We start from the raw sequence: 22,972 nt of genomic DNA, 5'->3' as shown, positions 1-22,972 counted from the left end.
GGGCCTTCTGGGGAGTGAGACATGGCACTCACTAAGTAGCATTTACCCAGAATGGCTTCAGGCTCCAGCATAAGAAGAAAAGGCTGATTTCCATCGTAACATCTCTGTAGCCTTTTAGCCAGGCAAGTGGCTCACATTTCTAATCTCAGTTCTTAAGAGGCTGAAGCAGACCGGGCGTTGATGGCGCACGCCTTTAATCCCAGCACTTGGGAGGCAGAGGCAGGCAGATCTCTGTGAGTTCGAGGCCAGCCTGGTCTACAAGAGCTAGTTCTAGGACAGCCTCCAAAGCCACAGAGAAACCCTGTCTCGAAAAAAACAAAAAAACAAAACAAAATAAAACTGTTGTCTTGGGCTGGAGAGATGGCTCAGAGGTTAAGAGCACTGGCTGCTCTTTCAGAGGTCCTGAGTTCGGTTCCCAGCAACCACATGGTGGCTCACAACCATCTGTAACGAAATCTGGTGCCCTCTTCTGGTGTGCAGGCAGAACATTGTATACTTAGTAATGAATAAATAAAGTATTAAAAAAAACAAAAACATTTTAAAAACTGTTGTCTTAAATCATTGTTTTTTAAGACTGCTGATATAGTTCAAGGTTAGAGAGTTTGTCCAGCATTCCAGAGGCCCTGGCTTCAATCCTTAATACAAATAAACAAAAATAGATGATTGTGGCAAATCATCAAGAGTTCAAAAACCTCTGGATAATCTTGATGAGGGGTTTCCGTGAGATGGCTCCGTAGGTCACCTGCCCCCAAGACTGGCAACCTGAGTTCAATCCCTGAGGCCTTCATGGGGAAAGGAAGAATGGACTCCAGAAAATTGTCCCCTGACCTTCACAGATACACTCCAAAGCACATGTGAGCCCCCAACCCTTACACAGTAAAACGCAATTCTAAAAAATTAAACTGGGAAATTGAGTGGTGATGGTGTACATTTTTAATCCCAGCATTCAGGAGGCAGAGGCAAGTGGATCTCTATGAGTTCAAGGCCAGCCTGGCCTAAGGAGCAATTTCCAGGACAACTAGGGTTACACAGAGAAACCCTTTCTTGAAAAACAAACAAGTTAAGCTGGGTGTGGTAGTCAGTACTGGTAATCCCAGCACTCCTGTAGCAGAGGCAGGTGACTCTCCGGTGAGTTCAGAGCCAGACTGGTCTATACAGCCGGTTCTAAAAAAAGCCTGTGGCTACATAGTGAGGCCCTCTCTAAAAAAAAAAAAAAAAAAGTTAAATGTTGATGTGAGAGTGGATATTTGCATGGGCTGAAGAAACAATCACTCATAACCCAGATGCCCCCCGGTGGTAACTACATAAACAAAGTGACTTATCTACACAAGAAATTATTTTGGCTTTCAAGAGGAAAGAGCTATAACAGCAGGAACAAATTTGGGAGTAGAAGATAAAATACACTCCCTGAATTGTGATAAGAGCAGTTAACATAGAGGGCTCAGGGGTAAAGGCTCTTGCTTTTTGATCCTGGAAACCCATGTGAAACAGGGGGATGCACTTTAAATCAAGATGGGAGGTGGAGGCAGGAGAATTGCCCAGAAGCCCTGGGGATGAGTAGGCTGGAGCACGGTACAGCAGCAGAAGCGAAAGAGGGCTGCGTCAACTGGCAGGAGAGAACTGACTCCTGTAAGCTGTCCTCTGACCTCCACTAGGCATGAATGTCCCCCCATCAAGTCACAGCAAACAATCTAAAAACAGAGGACAGCATGAGAACCTTCCCAGTAAAGTTTTGTTGTACAGCCATGCTAACTACAGAGCCCATGCTGCACTTACTCATCTTGGGCAACTGAAACTTTACTCCTATTATCAACTTCCTTTTCCTCTTTCTACAACCATCCTACTCACTCCTTTTGTGTGTTTGATTAATTTAGATGCCCCATATAAACAGAATCTCAGTGTTTGTCCTTCTGTGACTGATTCACTACTTAGCAAAATGTCCTCAAGATTGTCTATGCTGCTGCCTGTGGCAGGCAATGAATAATATTCCACTCTGCTTGTATCCCACATGCTGTGTTTCTTAAGATTTATCTTTATAATCTGGGGGAGAGGTGTATGTGTGCACACACTCGATAGTTCAGGCTCTCACATGTGAGTACAACTGCCTGATGAATTCAAAGGTTTCAGATCTGCTTGGAGCTACAGCTGTGAGCTGCCATATGTGGGAGCTGAGAACCAGCCTTGGTCATGGTCTTGGTCTTTGGTCGCTGCAGTAGAAAAGTAACTAAGATCACTAAGATTGACTGAGTATGGGAAGATTAAGTGCTTTAACCACTGAGCTATCTCTCCAGCCCAGTATATATGCCACATGTTTTAAAAGTCTATGTATCCATGGATAGACAGTGAGGTGGTTTCCTCTCTGTGGCTGTTATATGTGTGCTTTCATGGGTATTATCTCCTGAGTGTGGGGAGCAGTTGTGTAATTATGTGTATTTGTGGTATCCAGGTGTGGTAGCACATGCCTTTAGTAGTTCCAGCAGAGGCAGGTGGATCTCTGTGAGTTTGGAGCCAGCCTGGTCTATACAGCAAATTCCAGGTCAACTAGGGCTATATGGTGAGATTCTGTCTCAAAAGCACAAAACAAAACAAAATGCAAAATGCCCCCATACTTCAGGGCTGGAGAGATGGTTCAGCAGATATGAGCACTTGCTGCTCTTTCAAAGGACCCAATTTTGGTTCCTAGCACCCTATGGTAGAAGACAACCATCTATAATTCTAGTTACAGGGATCTGGTGCCTTCTTCATCCTCAGAGTACACCAGACAGGCGCATGGAGCACATACATACATCACATACATACATGTAGACAAACAAACACTTATATACTTAAAAACAAAATAAATCTTTTTAAAAACTCATACTCAGCCGGGCGTTGGTGGCACACGCCTTTAATCCCAGCACTTTGGAGGCAGAGGCAGGCGGATCTCTGTGAGTTCAAAGCCAGCGAGTTCCAGGACAGCCTCCAAAGCCACAGAGAAACCCTGTCTCGAAGAAGGAAAAAAAAAAAAAACTCATACTCAAGCCAGGAATACTAGATGTCTTAATTACCTTCCTATTGCTGTGACAAAACACCATGACCAAGGAAGGCAACTTACAAAAGTTTATTGGAGCTTACAGTTTCAGAGGGTGAGTTCATCATGACCGTCATGGTCAGGAGCATGGCACCTGGATGGCAGGCATGGTGCTGGACAGTAGCTGAGAGCTTACCTGTTAAGACACAAACAGGAGGTGGGGTGCTGGCCAGCTAGGAATGATGTGGACTTTGAAACCTAAAGCCCACCCCCCGTGATACCTTCTACAACAAGGCCACACCTCCTAATTCTTCCCAAACAGTTCCTCGAAGTGGGAACCAACGATTTAAAAATATAAGCCTTTTGGGGTTATTCTCATTCAAACCAGCACAGTGGCCCATACCTATAACCCTGGTTCTTACTGGGGAGTCAGAGGAAGGATTAGAGGAAATTGGAGGCCAGTTTGAGTACCAGGCCAATCAGGAATACATAGCAAGACCCTCTTTTTAACCTGGGGGGGGGGGGCGGGGAGTAAATCATGGCTGTTGGTCAGCATCAGGTAAAAGCACCCTGCAGAGGCTTTCTTTCCCTTTTTAATCCTTCTACTTTCACTTCCCAGGGCTTTTTGAGGCTCATCACTAACAGTACTCTCTTCTCTTGTCCTCAACCCTGTCCCCCAACCCCCTGCCGCAGCCAAACAGAACTTCGTCCGGTTCTGCTCCTGTACTTTGCATTGATCCGCTGTGCCTGGCAAAAAAAGTATCTTTTCTACACTTTTGACCAAGCAAGCTTTTGTGCCTAAATCCTGACTTTACCTAAGACTGCCACAGAGCCCCTCCCTCACAGAAGTCTCTTAGCCGGATTCAATTTAAAAGCCCCTGTTATTGCCTGATGCACTTCCAGTTCCGCATGATGATGTTGTTTGTATGTTACGTCTGACTGCATTGACATTTATGGTCCTCTTGGGTCCCCAGGGATTGTTTATCATGCACCTGTGTGTATCTTGCACACAGGTGTGGGTGGCTCTACACAGCAGGTGGCGTTTCCGGCTTAGGGTGTCAACCCTTGCCAGACTAACTGGCAACTTCAACTGCAAACAGCTGCGACTCCGGGCACCCGTTCTGACCGCGGCTCCGCTCTCGGTAAGACAGGGTCTTTCGCCAGGCCATGCGACTGCCCAAAGCTTCCCCCAACACCCGGGGATCCCATTGCATACTCGCCGCCTGCCCGAAGAACTACACTTCCCAGCAGGGCCCAGGGCGGCTACATCGTCCTCTCCCAGCGTGCTCTGAGGTTCCGCAGTCCACTGTGATTAACCCCTTAGTGGCTGCAGTCTGCGGTAGAGCCTCAATCAGCGTAGGTATCCAGCTTGGATGGAGGCATAACGGGTCCTCAAGGGAACTGAAGATCGAAAATAATCTGGGAGTCTGGGAAGGGAGGGAACTCAAGATGTTGTGGGGAGAGTTGCCATAGAGAACCCCGCCTCCTCGCGAAACTAGGACTCTGAAGGTTTTCCGATAATCGAACCCTTGGGCGTCTGCCCTCGCTAAACCTCCCCGTCTTCCCGACATGTACCTTCACCTCAAATCCTGCAAGTAGCAAAGTTGGTGTGAGGGTGTGAGGGCAAAGAACCAGAGCCCTGTCTCTCCTGGGACTCCCACTATGCCTACCCCTCCACTCCACCCCTGGGGTCTGTGAGGATAGGGTTGTGCATAAATTGGAGCATTCCCTCCTCCTGGTTCTGCTCTCTGCCCCAGACTACAGGGCATCTAGGAGGGAGGGAGAGTCCTGTCTTTGTGGTGATACTAGTCTAGGGCTATTGCTGCTGGCCCAACACGCAGTTGAGTTTTTACCTCTATGGTACTAGACATTCGGGGCCAGTCTAAGGTGTGATTGATGAATGATCAGAGCTTTGCCTTTGGAGTGCCAGCAGGCAGAGGCTGGAACAGATGGTGAGAACCTTTGAACTTTGGGAGCTCTGACGTCAAGATGTGGCTGGGGAGAAAGGAGGTCTCCCTCAAACGTCCTACTGTGTGTGGTGGGGGAACAGTAGGGGCAAAGGCCTGGAGATGGGAGGAACAGGTTTGTGGACGAGTGGGAGGGGGGAGCTCGGAGGACAGAAGGTAACAGGCTCCAGCAAGGATCTGAATGGTATCCTAAAACCAGGTGTGGAAGCCCATGGAAGGGGAGCATTAGTGAGCAAGACAGCCATCCTGCCTTCCGGCTTCAGCTTCCTGGAACGCTGGCCTTGCTAGCACTTTGGATGGGAAACAGGGGCTGTGGCTAGGTCAGTATCCTCCTGCCTGTCTTAGAGAGTCCTCTGTCTCTTTGGCTCTCTGCCTTTTCCTGTCAAACCTTGGTGACAGTTCCTTCTGGCACAACCTGTTCTCTTCCCATTCCAGGGGCTGCCGTCCCTCCTGCAGAATGCCAGAGGGCCCGGAGCTGCACCTGGCCAGCCACTTTGTAAACGAGACGTGTAAGGGGCTGGTGTTTGGTGGGTGTGTGGAGAAGTCCTCCGTCAGCCGCAACCCTGAGGTGCCCTTTGAGAGCAGTGCCTATCACATCTCCGCCTTAGCCCGAGGCAAGGAGCTTCGCCTGACCTTGAGCCCCCTGCCTGGTGCCCAGCCCCCTCAGAAGCCACTGTCCCTTGTCTTCCGCTTTGGTATGTCTGGGTCCTTCCAGCTGGCACCTGCAGGTGCACTGCCGCCCCATGCCCATTTGCGTTTTTACACCGCCCCACCTGCCCCCCGGCTTGCCCTTTGCTTCGTGGACATCCGCCGCTTTGGCCACTGGGACCCTGGGGGTGAATGGCAGCCAGGCCGTGGACCCTGTGTCTTGCTGGAGTATGAACGGTTCAGGTAGGACTGGGAATGTGGAGTACCATCCAGGCCCACAAGAAACAACTCCTAGCCCCTGCTGGGCCTCAGTCCCTGGTCTATAGATTGAGATGATATCAGGGCAGGCCTAAGGGCAGTCAAAGGTCTGAGGACACAGAAACAGCATTAGAGTGAAGCTGGTGCCCGGGATCCCAGTGTGCTTCCTGGTGGTCCTGGGCCATCATGGAAGGTAGAGGGCTTTTGTCGCAGCTTAAGACACAAGTCTGCACAGTGGGGAGAGGGTGGTCTAGTGAGCGGTCTTTACACTCTGCCTGCTCACCCGTCTATGTCCTGGGGTCTCCTCTATGACTGCCCCTGTTACCAGCACTTTCCTCTAGAGGCAATAAGAGTCTCTGCTCCAAGACAGGCTCTGTAGTGTACAGCAGTGATAGGTGAATGTGGTCCCTGCGCTCACTGCGCTGGCGATGTGCAGGTAAGGGAGGGGCCAGGACACACAAGATAAATCCACAGGCCTTTGGGCAAGGGTGGGGAGCACACCAGGAATGGCCACACAAGTGTTTGAGCTAAGATCTGGATAGTGGAGATGGAGCCAGCTGTGTAAGCTTGGAGGAGAGTCTTAGCAGGAAGTGAAGGTGTGCCGGCCTGAGGTGGGCCTGGCACTCTCATTTTCCCTCCTGGGAACAGATTCTGTGCCTCTGTCAAGCCCTAGACTTGGTCACATCTCTGCTGTCACAGAAGCAGTTGACTCCTGGCTGGTCCAGGAGAACGATTGTCCATAGCCCTGAGTTATCATTGCTTCATCTTTCCTGGGGAGTTGAGGGGCATAGGCTGCTTGGCAGCAGGTTCTATTTGGTCTCGATAGACCTCAGAACTGTTTCCACAGCCCTCCAGCTGCATGCCTGGTGGTGGCGGGGATCAGCATCACACAGAGGCATCTTTTTTTTTTTAAGAACTTCTCGTCACACTCACTCATGCCCACCACTCAGCTGGTCCTTCATACTTTGAGGGAGCAGGGGCAAGTTGAGACAGGCTTTCACTCTACCCCAGGGTGGCCTGGTATTTGCTACATACTCATGGCAGTAGGGTTACTGCCTTAGCCTTCCCAGTGTTGTGATTACAGGTGTGGCCACCATACCTTGTGTGTGTGTGTCTTACTATGTAGTCCTGCCTGGCCTGGGATTAGCTATGTTGGTAAGACTGGCCCCAGACTTGCCCCTATCCTTCTGTCTCAGCCTCCCCTAGTATTGGGATTTCAGGTGTGAACCACCATGCCTAGCTGAACATTTTTTATTCTTTTTTTAATGATGAGCAATCTTTTTTTTTAAGATTTATTTATTATGTATAGTTTCTGCATGCCAGAAGAGGGCACCAGATCTCATTATAAGTGGTTGTGAGCCACCATGTGGTTCCTGGGGATTGAACTCAGGACCTCTAGATGTGTAGTCAGTGAGTGCTCTTAACTTCTGAGCCATCTCTCCAGCCCCATTTTTGATTCTTTAACAATAAACAATTCCATATTGTTCCCATGTAACAAACAGGAAAACTGAGGCTCCAGCTGCCCAAATAGTACTGAGACCAGAAGGAGCTGGGACTGTCTCTCCTTGCACTCAGGAACTGCCTCCCCAGCCCTTCATCCCTCTCCCCGGGTGTGGAATGGGTCTCATGCATCTAGCCTGTGCCCCTGTAGGGACAACGTACTTCGGAACCTATCAGACAAAGCCTTTGACCGGCCCATCTGCGAAGCCTTGTTGGATCAGAGATTCTTCAATGGCATTGGCAACTATCTGCGGGCAGAGATCTTGTACCGGTCAGCAGGCAGGCTATGGGCACAGTGGCTGGGGTGGGACGTGGGCAGTCACATCCACTACTTAGCCTGTGCTCTCCTCACCATCCCAGGCTGAAGATACCTCCTTTCGAGAAGGCCCGTACAGTTCTAGAGGCCCTGCAACAGTGCCGGCTGGTGAGGACATGTGTGCCGGTGTGGGCGGCAAGGGTACGGGTAGTCAGGTGTTTCTGCCTTAGCTCACCAAGTGTGTGGAGGGGGTGTGGAGCACATCAAAGGCCTTGCCAAGCTTAGAGAGGAGTCCATTGTCTTCAGTGTGAGGTGGGGTGAGTTCCCTGTGTTAACACCTTGGTTCTGACCACCTACCCTTCAGAGCCCAGAGCTGACCCTGAGCCAGAAGATCAAGGCCAAACTGCAGAACCCAGACCTGCTGGAACTATGTCACCTGGTGCCAAAGGAAGTGGTTGAGCTGGGTGAGGCCTGGGGAAGCCAAGATGGCCAGTGATGTCTGCTTTAGCCTCTGTGAGATGCTGAGCAGCTATCTTCTTGGTCCCAAGGAATGGGGGCTTGCTAAACAGACCAGGTCTCTTGGCAAATTTCCACTTCCTCCCAGCCTCCTATGCAGTAGGAGGGACAAGGATTCACCTTGCTGATGGAGAGGAGCCAGGACCCGGAGTGAGGGGACACCAACCTGTCACAGTGGGAGGAGGGAGTGAGGTGGGGCTGACCCAGTCCGTGAGCTTCTTTAGCTGAGGGCTGAGCCATGCTGAACCACACTCCTTGTTCCTCCCACTCCACAACACCCCCCTCGCCTCTGACTGATTCCTCTGTCCCTCAGGGGGCAAAGGCTATGGGCCAGAGCGCGGAGAGGAGGATTTTGCTGCCTTTCGAGCCTGGCTGCGGTGCTATGGCATGCCAGGCATGAGTTCCCTGCGAGACCGGCATGGCCGTACCATCTGGTTCCAGGTTTGAGCCCTGTTGTTCACATGCAGCTGGTGGGGTAGTAAGATAGGTCTGAGCCAGGTAGAGATGACCTTAGCCTGTGGAGGCCTGCCAAAGATCACGTTGTTCCTAAGTGTATAGTTCTCCAATGTGATGCTCTTCTCCTTGGAGCCCCAGGGTCCAAGCCAGTCAAGGCAGCTAACGTGCGTGCGTGTTGGGGGGTGCTGGCTATATGGATCTGAAAGGATGCAGTCTTGCCTGTTCACCAGACCAGGTTGACTCTAGAATTGTCCTCATTTCGTTTTAGGGTGATCCCGGGCCCTTGGCACCCAAAGGTAAGCAGCTCTTAATGTACAAGATAAAGAGGTGAAAGGCCAGCCATCCTCCCCATCTTGGAGTCACCTAGCAATGAGTCTAGAGGAGGGCTGAAGCCCTAGGGCTAACTCCAGGGCAACATCTGACAGGGGGCAGATCCCGGAAGAGGAAGCCAGAGGGGACTCAGCTGGGGACTGAGGACAGAAGAGAGGTATGAGCACCAGCCCGCCAGCCAGCCGGCCCACCCGCCTCCTCTGCGCTGACTCTTGCCAACTCCACATCTTGGGCCAGGCTCCTGGCCAGCTGTCTCCCTCTCTCCCGGGGGTGTTGGTGCATGGTGGGGAGTGTCAGTGGTGGTTCCTAACGCATGTGCACACACCCGTGAGCTGCTGGGAAGAAAACGATAAGGACCGCCTTCTCTATCCAGGACCTTTCACTTTCAAGCAAGTCCATTTCCAGGACTCGGAGGCCCAGGAAACAGCCCCCTAAGACGATAGCACAACAGTCTGAAGGGACCAGCCTCCAACAAAACCAGGAAACCCCCCCCAAGAAAGGAAAGAAACGGGAGCGACCAGCAACCACAGGTGGACCTTTTTCAACATCCCAGAGCTGGAAAGGGACCCGGGGAGTAGCTCTCCAGGGAGGATAGGAAGTAACACAGGGTGGACAGAGAGGAAGGCCTAGTTCAGGACACACAGTCACTGCCTCACCTGCTCTCCCCACAGGCCGACGCAGACCCCCCAAGAGTAAGGCCAATATCCAATCCAGGGAGGCTGGAGGAGCTTCAGCCTCATAGACGGATGTTTCCTTCTTTGGACTCTATTCCCTGCTGCCTTGCTATGAATCTAGGGGCGTGTCTGAATCCCTGGATTACAGGTGTGAACCACCACACCCTACTGATTTTTTTGTTGTTGTAGTCTTTTCAAGATGGGGTTTCTCAGTGTAGCCCTGGCTGTCCTGTACCTTGCTTTGTAGACCAGGCTGGCCTCTGCCGCCTGAAGGCTGGTATTAAAGGTGTGTGCCACCACCTCCTGGCTTGTGATATTTATAAATACATGCTATCTTCCACATGCTTTTTAAAGCCCATGTGAAAGCATTAACAAACTAGTAAGTTTGAACTTCTTAGGCTGGCTGCATAAGATATAAGAGGGCCAGGTTGGAAAGACATGCTGCATGGCTCTGCCTATTTATAAATGTAATTAACCCCCTTCCACCCCTACCCTCAATCCTTCACCCACTCAAAACTCAATCAGAGGACAGTCTGACTCTGCAGACCTGGGCTCAGGCAGTCCAGCATGCTTTAGGGCCTATGGTTGGATGTACCCAGCCTAACACTTGCCTAAAGCTTTCTTCCCCCTGAGGGTGGTGGGATGAGGAGGTGTGTGTGTGTGTATGTGTGTGTGTGTGTGTGTGTGTGTGTGTGTGTGTGTATGTGTGTGTGTAGGGGGGCTGGCAGACTCCAGGCCTCCTGTCCAGCCCTAGCACCTCTGCTGCTGACACAGGAGGAACACTTTATCTCAAGGTCCCTTGGCTTATGGTCACCTGAGGTCTCCAGTATCTCAGATAGGGCCACAAGCCAGACCCTGCACACAGAGGTAACCTTAGATCTCTCCATCCTCCTTGCAGCCCAAGGAGTGGCCCTAAGAGGAGCAGCAAGGCTGGATTAGACAGGGCTGCTGATGTAAGCATTTATTGCACAAGATGCTCATTTTGGGCTGGGGAGGTGGAAATGAGGACCCAAAGCCTTCCACACACCAGACTCAGTGTGGAGGGGGCTGAAGTACGAGCAGTAGGGACCGCACTTGAAAGGGAGAAAAGGTAAGCTTCAGGCGGTTGTCCCCAAGGGACAAGTGACCAGTGGGGTCTCGCTGCTCCAGCAGGTCACAACTGGATGGAGAAAAGGAGAGGTCATAAGGACTGACAAGGGCAGGGCTCCCACCTCTACGTCTCTCTCATTTCCACTCACAGAATGGCCTCCCGAACGGGCAAGGATGTGTACAGCCAGCAGTCCACGTGGCTGCCATGGGCTTCATACAGCCTCAGAACCAGTGTGCGGTGCTCATGGCTCTTCTCAGCCTGTGAAAGGAAGGAAGGCCAGTGGGCGGGGCCAAGAACCTGTCTATCCCAGGGACCTCCCCAGACTCCCTGGCCCTTGCCTGCTTGATGGTCTCCAACACCACTGCTGGAGAAGACACAGAAAAGGCACTCCAGGTGGTGGCAGGTGCTGGGCCTGGAGCTGGCAGTGCCAGCAGAGGAAAGTTGAGGTTGTAGGCAGCATGGATAACACCAGCCTCTTGAAAGGAGCCTGGGGAAGGACCAGAAAGAAGCACATGTGGACAATGGGACTCCCCGCAGTGCCTCTGGAGGAGATATGGGGATGAGCTGCCTCAGTTTACCACAGTGCCTGCTGGAGATTCAGGAAAGGGCAGAGAGGCGTCAAAAGCAGCAGAAGGGTCCCATCACCCTGGTACTAACCCTTGTGTGGCATCAAGGCATAAGTGAATTCATGGTGCCCGATATCGGCAGTAACATCTGGGGCCTTAGGTGCACGCAATCTGGAGTAGGAGGGGAGAGACGGGAGGGCTGGAGTTCCCGCGCAGGAGGCCCCACACACCCACGCCGGCCCTGGCAGGCACCACACTCACAGTGAGAGGCTGAGGACATTGCCTCGTACTGACGCTCCATACTTGCAGTTGTTGAGCAGGGCCAGCCCAAAGTCACACTCAGACAGATCTATCCAGCGGTGGGCCCACACCTGAAGGCAGACCCAAGGCCTATGGGTGGCTCTTATCCCAAAGCTCTTTTCAGTAGGAGCTATGGTTGCAACTTAGCTGACACCCAAGAAAGCTTTGGGCATGCCATACCACCTGTGTCCCTGCCTCCCGCCTGCCTGGTAACAGAGTCTATAGCATCAAACCAAAGTAAAGGATTTAGCAAATGCCTGGCCTGTGTTAGGAACCACAGGTGTCAGGCACTTTTCTCCTCTGCTCCACAAACTACAAAACCATCGCTCCTCAGTCAGGGATGAGTTCAAGCCCCACCCTTTCCTCCATTTCCCACCTCATATCGAGCCCAGTCCCAGGAGGTGTTATAGTGGGTAGGCCTCTGAAGGTGCCCAAACTGGATCTCATAGGTAGCCTGGGAGCTCCGTACTCGAGCAGGGAACTCCACCTTCAGGAACTTGTGGGCCTCATGCCATTCCACCTGGGAGTGGAATGGAGGGCGGGGACAAGAGAAGGGCATTAGACCTCCTCACCAGGCCCATCTGGGAAGAGGGCCACTACCCTGCCCCTTCTACCTCAGTGTGGAAGCGGACATAGGGACAACCAATGTCCAGCACAACCTCCTGGCTGAGCCGACTGCTGGGGCTGATCTGCAGCAGGAACCAGGCACTGCCCCGAAGGCCACCTTCAGTGCCTACTGCCAGGGTCCCCGCCTGGCCCCGCACAGGCTTCCTATAGGATGAAGGTGGGAGGCACTAAGCCAGAGCAGCATGTATCCACACCCACGACCACCCCCGGGACCTGCCCGGTATGTACCGTGTCTCTAGATGATAGTCCATGACATCCCAGGCATCCCAATACAATGGCACGTCATCAAACAGCACAAACTGGTTCCCCAGGGCACCCTCAGCGATGGCCTCCCTGGAGGGACATAGGGACAGGGGCTTCACAAGGTATGACTTTGCTCTCTCCAGCTATACTCGGTGGGGACAGGTTAAATAGGGCCAGGACCCAAGGGCCTGCTAGCCAGCCTGCCCTGCCCCATGTGTAGGTTCCAGCCCAGAGGCACGGAGACTACTTGGACAGAGTGGGGGCTAGGGAACAGAGGGAAGAGGCAGAGTTTGGGATCTCCTTGCCAGACACAGGGTTAAGAACAATGAAGGGTTGGCACCTGCCAGAAGCCACCAGAACCAGGGAAGTAAGACAGCCAGTTGGGTCCAGTCTCACCCGGATGATGCCATTGTCCAGTGTCACAGAACCGTCAGTCTTGGGTGGGAGAGTGCTCAGCTGAGTTAGCTGTGTTCCCCACCCCCACCCCAGCCCTCTTAAAGTCAGGCATTTCCCCAGAACCTTGCTCAAGACCAAGGAGCACCCCAGAGTAAGCCCCACTCCATCGGGAGCTGCTAGGACTTACCTCCTGCACCACAAACACAGGCTGCTGGGGCAGCAGGGGCTGCAGGGAAGTAGGGGTGGGAGCAGGGGCATAGCCAATACTGGGCACTGTCACCAGGGCTGGGAACAAGACCTGGGCATCAGTGTCACCTCTCTGACCTTCTAGAAAGCTTACTCAGGTTAAGGATATGTTGAATGGGATAAGATGCAGCTACTTCTCTCCAGATTGGGGTACCCCAAGATAGAGATCCCTAGGGAAGTATCCCCGCCACACTGCCTAGCCTTGGCTCCTCCTGCTGCAGGACCATCCTTCCCCTTCAGCTCATACCTAGGCTGTGAGCCCCACCAGGCTTGGGCAGTGCCAACACTTCAGTGCGCTTCCAGGGTAGCGTGTTGATAATGAGGAGGCCCTCAGGACCTGGCTCCCCAGCGCACAAGGCTGCGGCTGCAGCACTGAGCAGCATATTGCCATGGGAACGGATGTCTGAGGAGAGATGCGTTTGATCATGGGTGGGGAATGGGTTCCACTTGACCCTGGGTGGAGAGCAGGAAACTCAGGTCAGCCTCACCGTCATAGTAGCTCATGGCATCTTCTGCCACCAGTTGAATGCAGCTTCCAGTCAACACGTCATGGAACTGGTTGAGGAGTAGGAGCCTGCAGGACCAAATGCAGAGACAGGGAAGGCTGGGAAGGCTGGCCAAAGAGAGGGTGGGAAGTCAGGTGAGCAGCAGGGACATCTGACCGACCTCCAGAGATGCTGCAACTGGGCTGCCGGGTACAGGAACTGGGCACTGCGGGCTAGGGCCAGGCTGCTCAGCAGCTCCACGTCGTGGAGGATTTGCTCACACTCTCGGTTCCTCTTCTTGAGCTGTGCCCAGGGAGGGAGACTCTAAGTCTGCTGTGGTCCAGGATACCTTCCAAAGCTCTCTGTTGCTCAGAACCCTTGACAGCCTCCCAAGGCCTCCTGGACACGGCCTGTCATGGGAAACTTACCCCAAGTGGCCTCCCACCAGAACCCTCCTCCAGAGAGGCTGTCCCACCTCCTGCCTGTGTGCAGGATTAACCCAGCTATTGTACCTCTTCTTCAAACCTCTACTTGGGAGGAGCCACTGAACTCCACCTCTGCCCCCCCTTTCCCCACAGCCCTATACAGACCAAGGCCCTCTGTTTGCTAGGCTGGTAGCCTGGCCCTGACCTGGGCATGGGTGGTGTAGGTGCCATTGTGTAGTTCCAGGAAGAGTTCCCCAACCCACGTGCACAGCTGCACCGAGTCTTTCTCCAGTGCTGTGAAGAGCTGCCCAGGAGAAGACAGCTGCACCCTGAGGAAGACCACAGGCCTGAGTTCCCAGTTGGGAGCCCTATAGTTTGCTCTTCCTCTATAGTGAAGACCAGAGGGCCCCGACAAAAAGGACACGCCCTGGAAAATTCCCTACAGATAGTGCTGCACTCAAGTGGGGTCAAGCCCCTTCCTACATCAGAATTTCCCTCTACCCTATCCCCAGAGTGGGAGTTTGGAAGATAGATGGGCCAGGATATGAGAGATACAGGGTCCAGTGGAGGGGCTGAGCTTGATATATAAACAAAGGGCAGACTCAGGGCGAGGGCTTGAGGGTGGGGCTACATGAAGGTGGCTTGAGAGCCAAGGGCTGATGTTGGCTCAGGCCTGACCTGGGCAGCCCATCAGTGTTGCCCAAACGCTTGAGGCGGTCCAGCATGGTCTGTGTGGGGCCACCACCCCCATCCCCGAAGCCAAAGAGGAAGCCGCTGTGGTTGGTCCGGCCCTTGTCCCGATTGTTGGTCACCGTCTTCAGCACCTAGAAGGATAGGGACAGGTCAGCCTAGGTCAGGACACCCAGCCCTCGCTGACTCCCCAGCATTATACATCGCCTCACCTCTCCCACACTGCCCTGCATTCCGTACGAGTCTCCAGGTGGGAAGTGGACCAGCACTCGGGAGCCATCCAGCCCCTCCCAGAAGAAGGTGTGGTGCTGCCGGCAGAGACAGGCAGGCCAGAGGCCAGAGTGAGGCCTGAGACAATGGGGCCATTCACATTCATGTTAACTGTGATCCAGGCAGAGGCCCACCACAATCTGGATGGGGTTTTGGTGGTCTGTCCAGGCCCCCTCCAGAGCCCAGAAAGGAGTGAATGGGCCAAATGGGATCTAAACCCTGCGACCCTGACCCCGGGGCTTGCTTACTGGGAAAGAGTTGACCAAGTTCCAGCTTAGTTTCTGTGTCAGGAAGCGCCTGATGCCACAGCCACGCATGATCTGGGGGAGCTGGGCTGAGTAACCAAATGTATCTGGCAGCCAGAACTGCAGGGAGAAGCGCTGGGTCCTCAGCGGAGGCACCCGAACCTCGGCCCTCTATAATGTGAGCCAAGGCCCAACGGTCCCTGGGGATAGCCTGGTGTGGCAGCCCCCAGCCTACCTCAGAGCACATCTTCCCAAACTCCTGCAGAAAGAAGTTCTGGCCCTGTAGGAACTGCCTCACCATGGACTCTCCACTGGGAAGGTTCCCATCCTGACAGGGGGAACAGCAAGAGGGCTGGGGTTAGCACCAAACTAGACACAGGTGGGAGCTTGGGCCAGCCTCACTGTCGGGAAGGTGTAAGGGTGCCCTGATACAGGGTTCTAACCCAGGATGAGTCCATCCTGCTATTCCAGGCCCAGCTGACAGCTGCTACAGGATGGTGCCAGGCATGCGCACTTACCATTTCTACCCAGGTGCCTCCCACAGGCACAAACTGTCCGCGGCAGGCAAACTCCTGGAGCCGGGCATGCAGGCCCGGGTAGTGGCTCTTTACCCATTCGAGCTGCTGTGCCTGTGGGGAAAATGGTGTAGACGCTGGGCCAGGAGTGAAAAGGACGCCACTCATGGTTCAGCATCTGGTGGCCCCATGGGTAGCTGAGAGGAAGGAACATTCTCGGCCTTTGAAGTCCCCAGACCTTAGGGGTCTCCAGGCTCTGCTCCACATAGCTGCCCTCTGACCTGAGAGCAGGCAAAGACGAACTCAGTGTTCTGCTCCATGAGCCTCACAGTTGTTGACCAGCTCCGTGCACATTTCCGAACAGTCTCCTTGAAGGGCCAAAGCCAGGCTGGCGGGGAGGCGCAGAGTGGAGAGTCAACAAGCCCCTCTAGCCCACCCCCACTTGTCTTACCCCAAACCTTTTCAGACTCAGCCTAAGGTTCCAGAGAGTCAGCCTTGCCCTCTCCGGGTCTACCCTACTAACCCTTGTGGTGTCCCTCCTGCAAGGCAGGAGGCGAGGATGGGGTAAGATGGATTGGGATCAGCTGCCAGGACACAGGCACCAGGCCCTGGAAGGATGGTTTAAGGCTCAGATTCCCTGAGGCAGAGGTACTAAAACATGGCACAGGATGGGCGTTTGAGCAAGCTCTACTATGGGAGGCACCTCCAGGGTCTCCTGACCTCTAGGCCTCAGGCCCAGCCTTGTTAGCCCAGGACACCACATGGTGGCTCAGCAGACAGAGCCCCTGCTCCATGTTCAGAAACCTTAGCTGAATCAAAATCAATACAGCAAGGGCTTTGTTTAAAACAGACATTTCAGGGCCGGGCGTTGGTGGCGCACGCCTTTAATCCCAGCACTCGGGAGGCAGAGGCAGGCGGATCTCTGTGAGTTCGAGGCCAGCCTGGTCTACAGAGTGAGTTCCAGGACAGCCTCCAAAACAATACAGAGAAACCCTGTCTCGAAAAACCAAAAAAACAAACAAACAAACAAAAAAAAAAAAAACAGGCATTTCAGGGTGTGGTGGCTCACACCTGTAATCCAGCATTCAGGAGGCTGAGGCAGGACTGCTATCAAAACCTGAACATAGCAAACACCTGAACTTAAACACAGTAACAACGGGCAAACAAACACAAACCCAAAACTCTCAAACAAACTGCAAACTAATCAGGTGCAGAGTTTAGTACTTGACCTTCCTGGAAACCTGCCCGTGCTTGGGAGTCCCTGTGTCAACTAATTCCATCTTTGTTTCGTTCTCACTAATTCAAAGTCACTGGACTCCTAATCTAGCTAGGTTAAATACCTCTCCTAACCCCAAGTTCCATATGCAACATCACCATGCCTGGCCACTCTGGGGTCATCAGTCTCCACAGTCTATCCAATGCCTGTCACAGGGCCTCTCAAGGTATCAGGTTTTGTTGTAAGAATAAGCAAGCCATAGCTAGCAGAGCTCATGATCCAATACCCTAACTCATTATACCCATTGGGAAAAAGAAGGCAAAACATTACCAAACATCAGGTGCTTTTCAGGCACAGCCAGGACTTAACGGGCACCCCTGACACCCAACAACCAGTGGTTGGTGCCCTACCTGTATCAATGTGGCAGTGCCCCATGGCATGGATAGTATGTTGACTTTCACCTCCATGTTGGCCAAAGAACTTGGAGGCCAGGGCCTTGGCTGCTGAGTAGGTCTCAGGCTGGGCAGGGTCACACACGTTCACCATCTGATTGGCTGTGTACAGGGCCTGGAAGCTTCGCTGGTTGTCCTCCCCCAGGCCCTGCAGGATTCTGTACTTTAATGGCTTCTCAAGCACTACGACAGAACTAGGCCGCAACAGGTCTCAAGGGTTCTCAGCAAAGCTCCCCTACTTCTAATCCTCTAGTCCCACTGGTGCCCCAACTCAATACCATTCCTGTTTACACAGGAAAACTCTATTCTGACTCTAGACTCCCGGGGTGCCAGTCATCCAACCTAGGAAGCAGTCTGCCTGAAACAGGGCTCCAGATGGGGGGGGTGGGGCACTCCAGTACCTTGGCCACGCCCAGCAGCAGCTCCAGGTCTACCAGGAGCTTGTGGACATCACGATGGAACACAGCCAGCTTAGCCTGGCTCAGTTGAAACATCTTCTCAGGGTCAGGGGCTGCAATCATGCTTCCCTTCCCGGCCCCCAGAAGCCCATTGCAGGCTACTTCCACATAGAGAGTCAAGCTGTAAATGTACAGAGGCAGTCTCAGGCCAGTGGACTGGCAGAAGACTCTAGGAGCTTGAGAAGAGGGCAAGTAGCAAGCATTCAGTTGACTCTTCCCCATTTACTTCCAGGATCCACTTCCCAAAGGAACCCATGGGATGTCAGGTGTATTTGTGGGAGCATCATAGTAGAAATACCAGTTCAAACCCACGTCCTCCGAGGAGTGTTCTACTATGGGCAGAGAAGACAGTGGCTGACCTTGGATTCCTACGAGTTACACTGCTGTTTAGCTTCATATATCTGAAGCTGTCTGTGCAAAGTATTCCTGGTCTCAGAGCCCGCAGTGCACAGTAAACAAGTTTGGCTTTTCCAAAGCTGACTTTCAGCCAGCACAGAACTGGCTATTCCTGGAAGCAGCACCTAGGCTCTGCGAGAGCTAAACTCAACATCATGAGGGAAGCCTTTCTGACTCTTCTCCCAGCCCCTCCTAGTTTGGCAATTCCCATACGGAGTATGTTTTTCCAGAATCTTCAGCAGTTTCATAATTCTATGAATATTTCTGTCTCCCCTTGCTGTCAAGGGCCCTTTACCATATTCCCAGTGTTTGAAAGAATCTGAAACAGTGTACAGTAAAATATGAAATACAATAATATAATCATACATGGTGGCACCTGACTTTAATCCCAGCACTTGGGAGGCAAGAAGCATGTAGATCTATGTGAGTTCAGGGCCAACTGGACTACATCGTGAGTTTTAGGACAGTCAGGGCTACATGATGGGACTGTCTTAAACAAAACAAAACAAAAAAACCCAATCAAACCAATAATATCTTAGCTTCTGAAGGTATCATAATAGATGCCCCCTCAATATGAAAAAAAGAAATGTAAGAGGTTTGAGTGCAAATTATCAAACACGTATATTCTCAACTAGTAAAAGACGTTTTTTGCTGAAAGAAATTTTGAGACTGTGAATACTGGGATGTTAAGAATGGTCATCCCCGAGTGCAAGGATAATGAGTGATTTATTTGTGTTCATTTATATTTACCACAAGGAAATATTATTTTAAGATTTAAGTGTGTGTGTGTGTGAATGAATGTCACATGCATGCAGGTACCCTCAGAATTCAGCTGGAGTTACAGGCAGTTATAAGCTGCCCAATGTGGGTGCTAAGAACCAAATCAGGTCCTCTGGAAGGAAGAGCAGTTAAGTGCTTTACCTGTTAAGTCATCTCTCTATCCCTAGACAGTAAATATTTTTACATCTATAACCAAAGGATGTGAGGGCCTCAGCTCCTCCCAGTTTACTAGTCTCCTGAGACTGGCTCACCTCCGGGGGTCTCCTTCTCCCAGCTTATCAGTCAGGACATAACTGGTCTTTTCACCCTCCTTGGTCAAACCCTGGTAGAGAAAAGACAAGACAGGGCCTGAGGGCTCTGGAAAATTCAAAAGAAGTATAAAGCCAAAGGAGGCCAAGCTCCGCTATCCAGTTGCCCAAACCCGAGTTCTCTCTACCAGGAAAGGCCAGGCTAAACTAATCAGGAACACTTGGTAGCAAGTGCCCCACCTACTCATGACCAGTATATGAGTTTAATGGGAAAGATCCTAAGCAGGGGTTAGGATGTCTGGAATAGTTTCTGATGGCCCTTTTCCTGTGAACATATAAAGAGAAATCCCATGGAATGAGCCAGATATGGTGACACAGGTCTATAATTCTAGCTGCTTGGGCGGTCAATGCAGGAGGCTAACAAGCTCAAAGCTTGGAAACTCAGCAAGACCCTTTCTCAAATTAAATGGGGTGGTGAGTGGATTAACAAAGTGGTAAGAATACTTGCCTAGCATTCATGAGGTCCTGGGTTCAATTAATTAAAAAGAAAAGTTAAAAGAGTTGGAGACAGATTTACTCAGCCCCAGTGTTTAGCAACAGGGAACATCTGTTTAGCCAGTGTAGGGAGGAAGACTGAGTAGGGTTCCGCCTTCTACGACAATTCTCATCACAGACACTGGAATTTGGAATGGAAGTTGTATGAACCACAGAAGAAACCTCTTAGTTTTTTAATCTATAAATGAACATAAAGTTCTATCAAGTACTATAAAGGTTAAACCTGCTATGACATTTAACACAAGCAGTTATATGTCTAGGGAATGAGATGTGGAGATAAGAGATTCATTACTCTTGGGAAGATAATTTAATGCCTTACTTTATACTATTCTAGAATGATCTGAAGTCTCTCCATTAAGTATGTGCTAAATACAATAAAAATAGCTTATGAAAACTGGGGGTTTATAACATTGGTATCCAAATGGCCATGAAACATAAAACCATTCTGGAGACCCAGTCATTCAGCTATGACTTCTCCAAAAACCAGGGCTAATCTGTGGCAGTGTCTGGGTCTGGGGGTGTACCTCACCTGAACAGGTTCCCCATCACGCCAGACAAGGCTTTCACCATCACTTTCCCAGCAAAGATGAACTTCCTGGCCCACCCATGCTTCAGGGATGACCAGGTCTACTCGGAACCAGCAGGTCCACCATCTGTAGTAAGAGAACTATTGTGATGGGCCTAGGAGTGGAAACCCTGTTCTGACATACTTCCTTGAATTAAATGTCAGCAGGGTCTTAAGTATCTGCAGCATTACAAGGTACTCAGTTTTGAGTCACAAGAACAGAGACACGGTGGAGAACTAAGACGAAAGGGAAAAATCATTCACCTAAGGAGGGAAAGGGGCAGAGGCAGCAGGATGAAAATACTCAGGTGAAGATACCAAAGGATCCCAACAGAGGGCGCTACTCTCCGCCATATAGCAGTCTAGGGCTCAAGACAACGAGGTGCGGCCTTTGGTGCTGAGGACTTAGAGGATGGGACTTCACCAAGCTGGGTGTTACCCACGTGGGTCCGAAGCTGTCGCCGACCTGCGCAGGGCTGAAGTCCTGCTGCACCGCCTCCTCGTAGGGCAGCCTTTCCGGCGTTAGGAAGCTGGAGAGTGTCACCGGACAGCTGTCCCCGAAAAGCCTGGGCAGAAACCAATGGGCGCGTGCTTGAAGTTGCCCCCTTTCCACCCCTGAGCCAGACGACGGGTCGGAAAACGCTCTCTCAGCCTAACTCCGTGAGGACTGCCTGGAGGCTCAGCAGCATATACCACCCTCTACCCGCTGCTCCCCAACCCTGGTTGTCCGCGGAGGACACATTGTTCCGCGGCCCAGGTGGCAACAAGCCTGGGTTTCCCTCCGGAAGGGAAGGGATGAGCGCGCGGATGCAGTTTGCAGCTACGCAGACCAGGGGCCACACCTGCCGCGGAGGTTACAGTCAGTGAAGTAGATCGGAGACACGAACTTCTCCACTCGCTCATAAGTGGTACGCCAATGCTTCAAGAAGGGCGCTACCGCCATGGCGATGCGCCCACTTCTCTCCCGGGAAGATCCTTGGTGCTGCCGGCTCGCTGCACCGCCTAGAACCAAAGGTTCCGGCATTCAAGCAGCACCTTCCTGACCCGAGCAGCTTTTCTTGGGACACCAGCGGCTTTTGTAAGTTGCTGGCTTTGGGGAGCCAATCTGGTGAAACCCGGAAGCTGCGCCTTCGCGGTTTAGACAGCTGAGTAAATTGTCCTTAAATAAAATGGTAAGTTTGAGCTATTATGTGGTTCGGTAAGGAGAGGGCTTGCCTAGGATGCAGGAAGTCCTGGGTTCATGGAGGCGGGAGTGTAAATTGAAGGATATCGGCGGCAACACAGCATTTTGAGGAGAGCCTAGGCTACTAAAGACTCTGAAAGGCAAGGAATATGGATGGAATCCCTGGAAGGTCCTGGAAAAAGATGTAGGGCCAATCAAGAGTTAATTTGCTTTCCAGTCGCTTCACTTCAGTCGAGCACTGCATAATAGGAAAGGCGCAAGGCTGCCTCTGGTGTGTTCAAATGGATCAGCAATGCATCGAGATAGGGAAACGGGGCTTTGTACCCCCAATAATCCTCCCTCTATTACATACATCACTGCCATCCATAAGCTAAATGTACTTTTGACCTGATGAAGCAGGTCAACAAGTGCAGAGAAGTTTTAAGCCAACTTCCTGCTTTACCGTTTACCAGAGTATCTGTAAAATCACTACAAGAAAAAAACAAGAGAAATCTAATCAGCCTGTTTTAATGAAAATAACTGGATTTGCATTTCAAATTCAGATTACTTAGAAAAATAACCAAGTGCCAGGTGTGGTGGCACAAGCCTTTAATCCCAGCACTGGTGGGATTAAAGGAGGCACTCAGATCTCTGAGTTCAAGGCCAGCCTGATCTACAAATCGAGTTCCAGGACAGCCAGGGTTGTACAGAGAAACCCTGTCTCGAAAAATCAAAAATAAATAAATGAATGAAAATGGACTATCAATAAATAAAACCTTAAGAAAAAAAGACCGTTTCAAAAAATGGACTTTCAAATGTCATTTAACGTAACTTTCTGCTTTGTGAAACCTTGACCAAAGTTCCCTGGTTTATTGGTCACAAGGACGTTTTCTCCTGACCTGCAGGAAGGTGCTAAGACTTGAGCACTGGTAGCAACAACCAAGGCCGCCTCTACTCTGACCCGTTTTCACTAGGCAGCATGGTCTTGAGGGAGCAGAGGTGAACTGTGGTTGAGGAAATCAGACTCAGTCTTCCGGACATACTGCCTCAGCCGTGGTTCTACAATGCTGTTAATTAGGCATTTTATTGCCTTCAAGAGTGTCTTGCCCTACTGTGACAAAAACACCTGTGTTCCCAGAACTTTGGAGTTTTGAAGCAGCCTGGGCTATGTGTGACCCTGTGTCAGATAAATAAAAGCTCACTCTGTATTTTGAAAACTCAGGAGTCATTTTTTCCCCCTGAAATTTAAAAAACATTGTTACATTTCATTGGGGGGGGGCACAGCTCCCTCCTTCTACCGTATGGGGTCCTGGGGTCCAGGACTCAAACTTAGGTCTTCAGGCAAGAACCTTAACCAGATGAGCCATCTCCCTGGCCCAGGTACCAGGGACTTTTAATCAGAAAATTTAACTAGTTCGTTGATGTTC

General features: G+C 51.6%; 2 protein-coding genes and 2 long non-coding RNA genes across 12 annotated transcripts; 2 read left to right on the top strand and 2 right to left on the bottom strand.

Annotated features, from left to right (window-relative positions):
• Positions 1-3,085: 3,085 nt before the first annotated feature.
• Positions 3,086-4,360, bottom strand: LOC121133501. Its single transcript, XR_005870359.1, has 2 exons — positions 4,227-4,360; positions 3,086-3,206 (listed from the first exon to the last, which is right to left on the bottom strand). It is a non-coding gene; the product is annotated as an uncharacterized LOC121133501 (long non-coding RNA).
• Positions 3,960-9,783, top strand: Neil1 (nei like DNA glycosylase 1). Of its 7 annotated transcripts, none has more exons than XM_013113033.3 (11): positions 3,963-4,152; positions 5,177-5,297; positions 5,413-5,868; positions 7,535-7,654; positions 7,744-7,807; positions 8,004-8,103; positions 8,469-8,596; positions 8,880-8,907; positions 9,037-9,098; positions 9,315-9,471; positions 9,613-9,783. In XM_013113033.3, the coding sequence occupies exons 3-11, from the start codon at positions 5,435-5,437 to the stop codon at positions 9,681-9,683; spliced, it is 1,164 nt and encodes a 387-aa protein (XP_012968487.1). In that variant the 5' UTR covers positions 3,963-4,152; positions 5,177-5,297; positions 5,413-5,434; the 3' UTR covers positions 9,684-9,783. The 7 variants fall into 7 exon arrangements, with proteins under 7 accessions (XP_021082517.1, XP_012968487.1, XP_005069640.1 ...); XM_013113032.3 differs by lacking the exon at positions 3,963-4,152 and adding an exon at positions 4,301-4,366; XM_013113031.3 differs by lacking the exon at positions 3,963-4,152 and adding an exon at positions 4,441-4,962.
• A 778-nt stretch (positions 9,784-10,561) lies between these two features.
• On the bottom strand, positions 10,562-21,407 carry Man2c1 (mannosidase alpha class 2C member 1). Of its 3 annotated transcripts, XM_005069580.4 has the most exons (26): positions 21,226-21,407; positions 20,827-20,949; positions 20,348-20,471; positions 19,267-19,337; positions 17,783-17,960; positions 17,340-17,529; positions 15,995-16,101; positions 15,717-15,827; positions 15,434-15,526; positions 15,202-15,318; positions 14,896-14,991; positions 14,672-14,817; positions 14,199-14,322; positions 13,750-13,871; positions 13,572-13,657; positions 13,331-13,486; positions 13,025-13,122; positions 12,782-12,876; positions 12,427-12,531; positions 12,186-12,342; positions 11,948-12,091; positions 11,533-11,642; positions 11,363-11,442; positions 11,044-11,192; positions 10,854-10,963; positions 10,562-10,774 (listed from the first exon to the last, which is right to left on the bottom strand). In XM_005069580.4, exons 1-26 carry the CDS (start codon positions 21,405-21,407, stop codon positions 10,648-10,650), a joined length of 3,201 nt encoding a protein of 1,066 aa, XP_005069637.2. In that variant the 3' UTR covers positions 10,562-10,647. The 3 variants fall into 3 exon arrangements, with proteins under 3 accessions (XP_005069637.2, XP_040586100.1, XP_040586099.1); XM_040730166.1 differs by lacking the exons at positions 20,827-20,949; positions 21,226-21,407 and adding an exon at positions 20,648-20,785; XM_040730165.1 differs by lacking the exons at positions 15,995-16,101; positions 17,340-17,529.
• Positions 21,408-21,423: 16 nt separating this feature from the next.
• On the top strand, positions 21,424-22,753 carry LOC110340791. Its single transcript, XR_002382608.2, has 2 exons — positions 21,424-21,555; positions 22,451-22,753. It is a non-coding gene; the product is annotated as an uncharacterized LOC110340791 (long non-coding RNA).
• Positions 22,754-22,972: the final 219 nt, after the last annotated feature.

Source organism: Mesocricetus auratus, unplaced genomic scaffold (assembly GCF_017639785.1).
Source record: "Mesocricetus auratus isolate SY011 unplaced genomic scaffold, BCM_Maur_2.0 Super-Scaffold_100022, whole genome shotgun sequence".
In the NCBI taxonomy this organism is placed as follows: Eukaryota; Metazoa; Chordata; class Mammalia; order Rodentia; family Cricetidae; genus Mesocricetus; species Mesocricetus auratus.
Note: the sequence above shows the minus strand (reverse complement) of the source record. Positions and strands in the feature narration are given on the sequence as shown.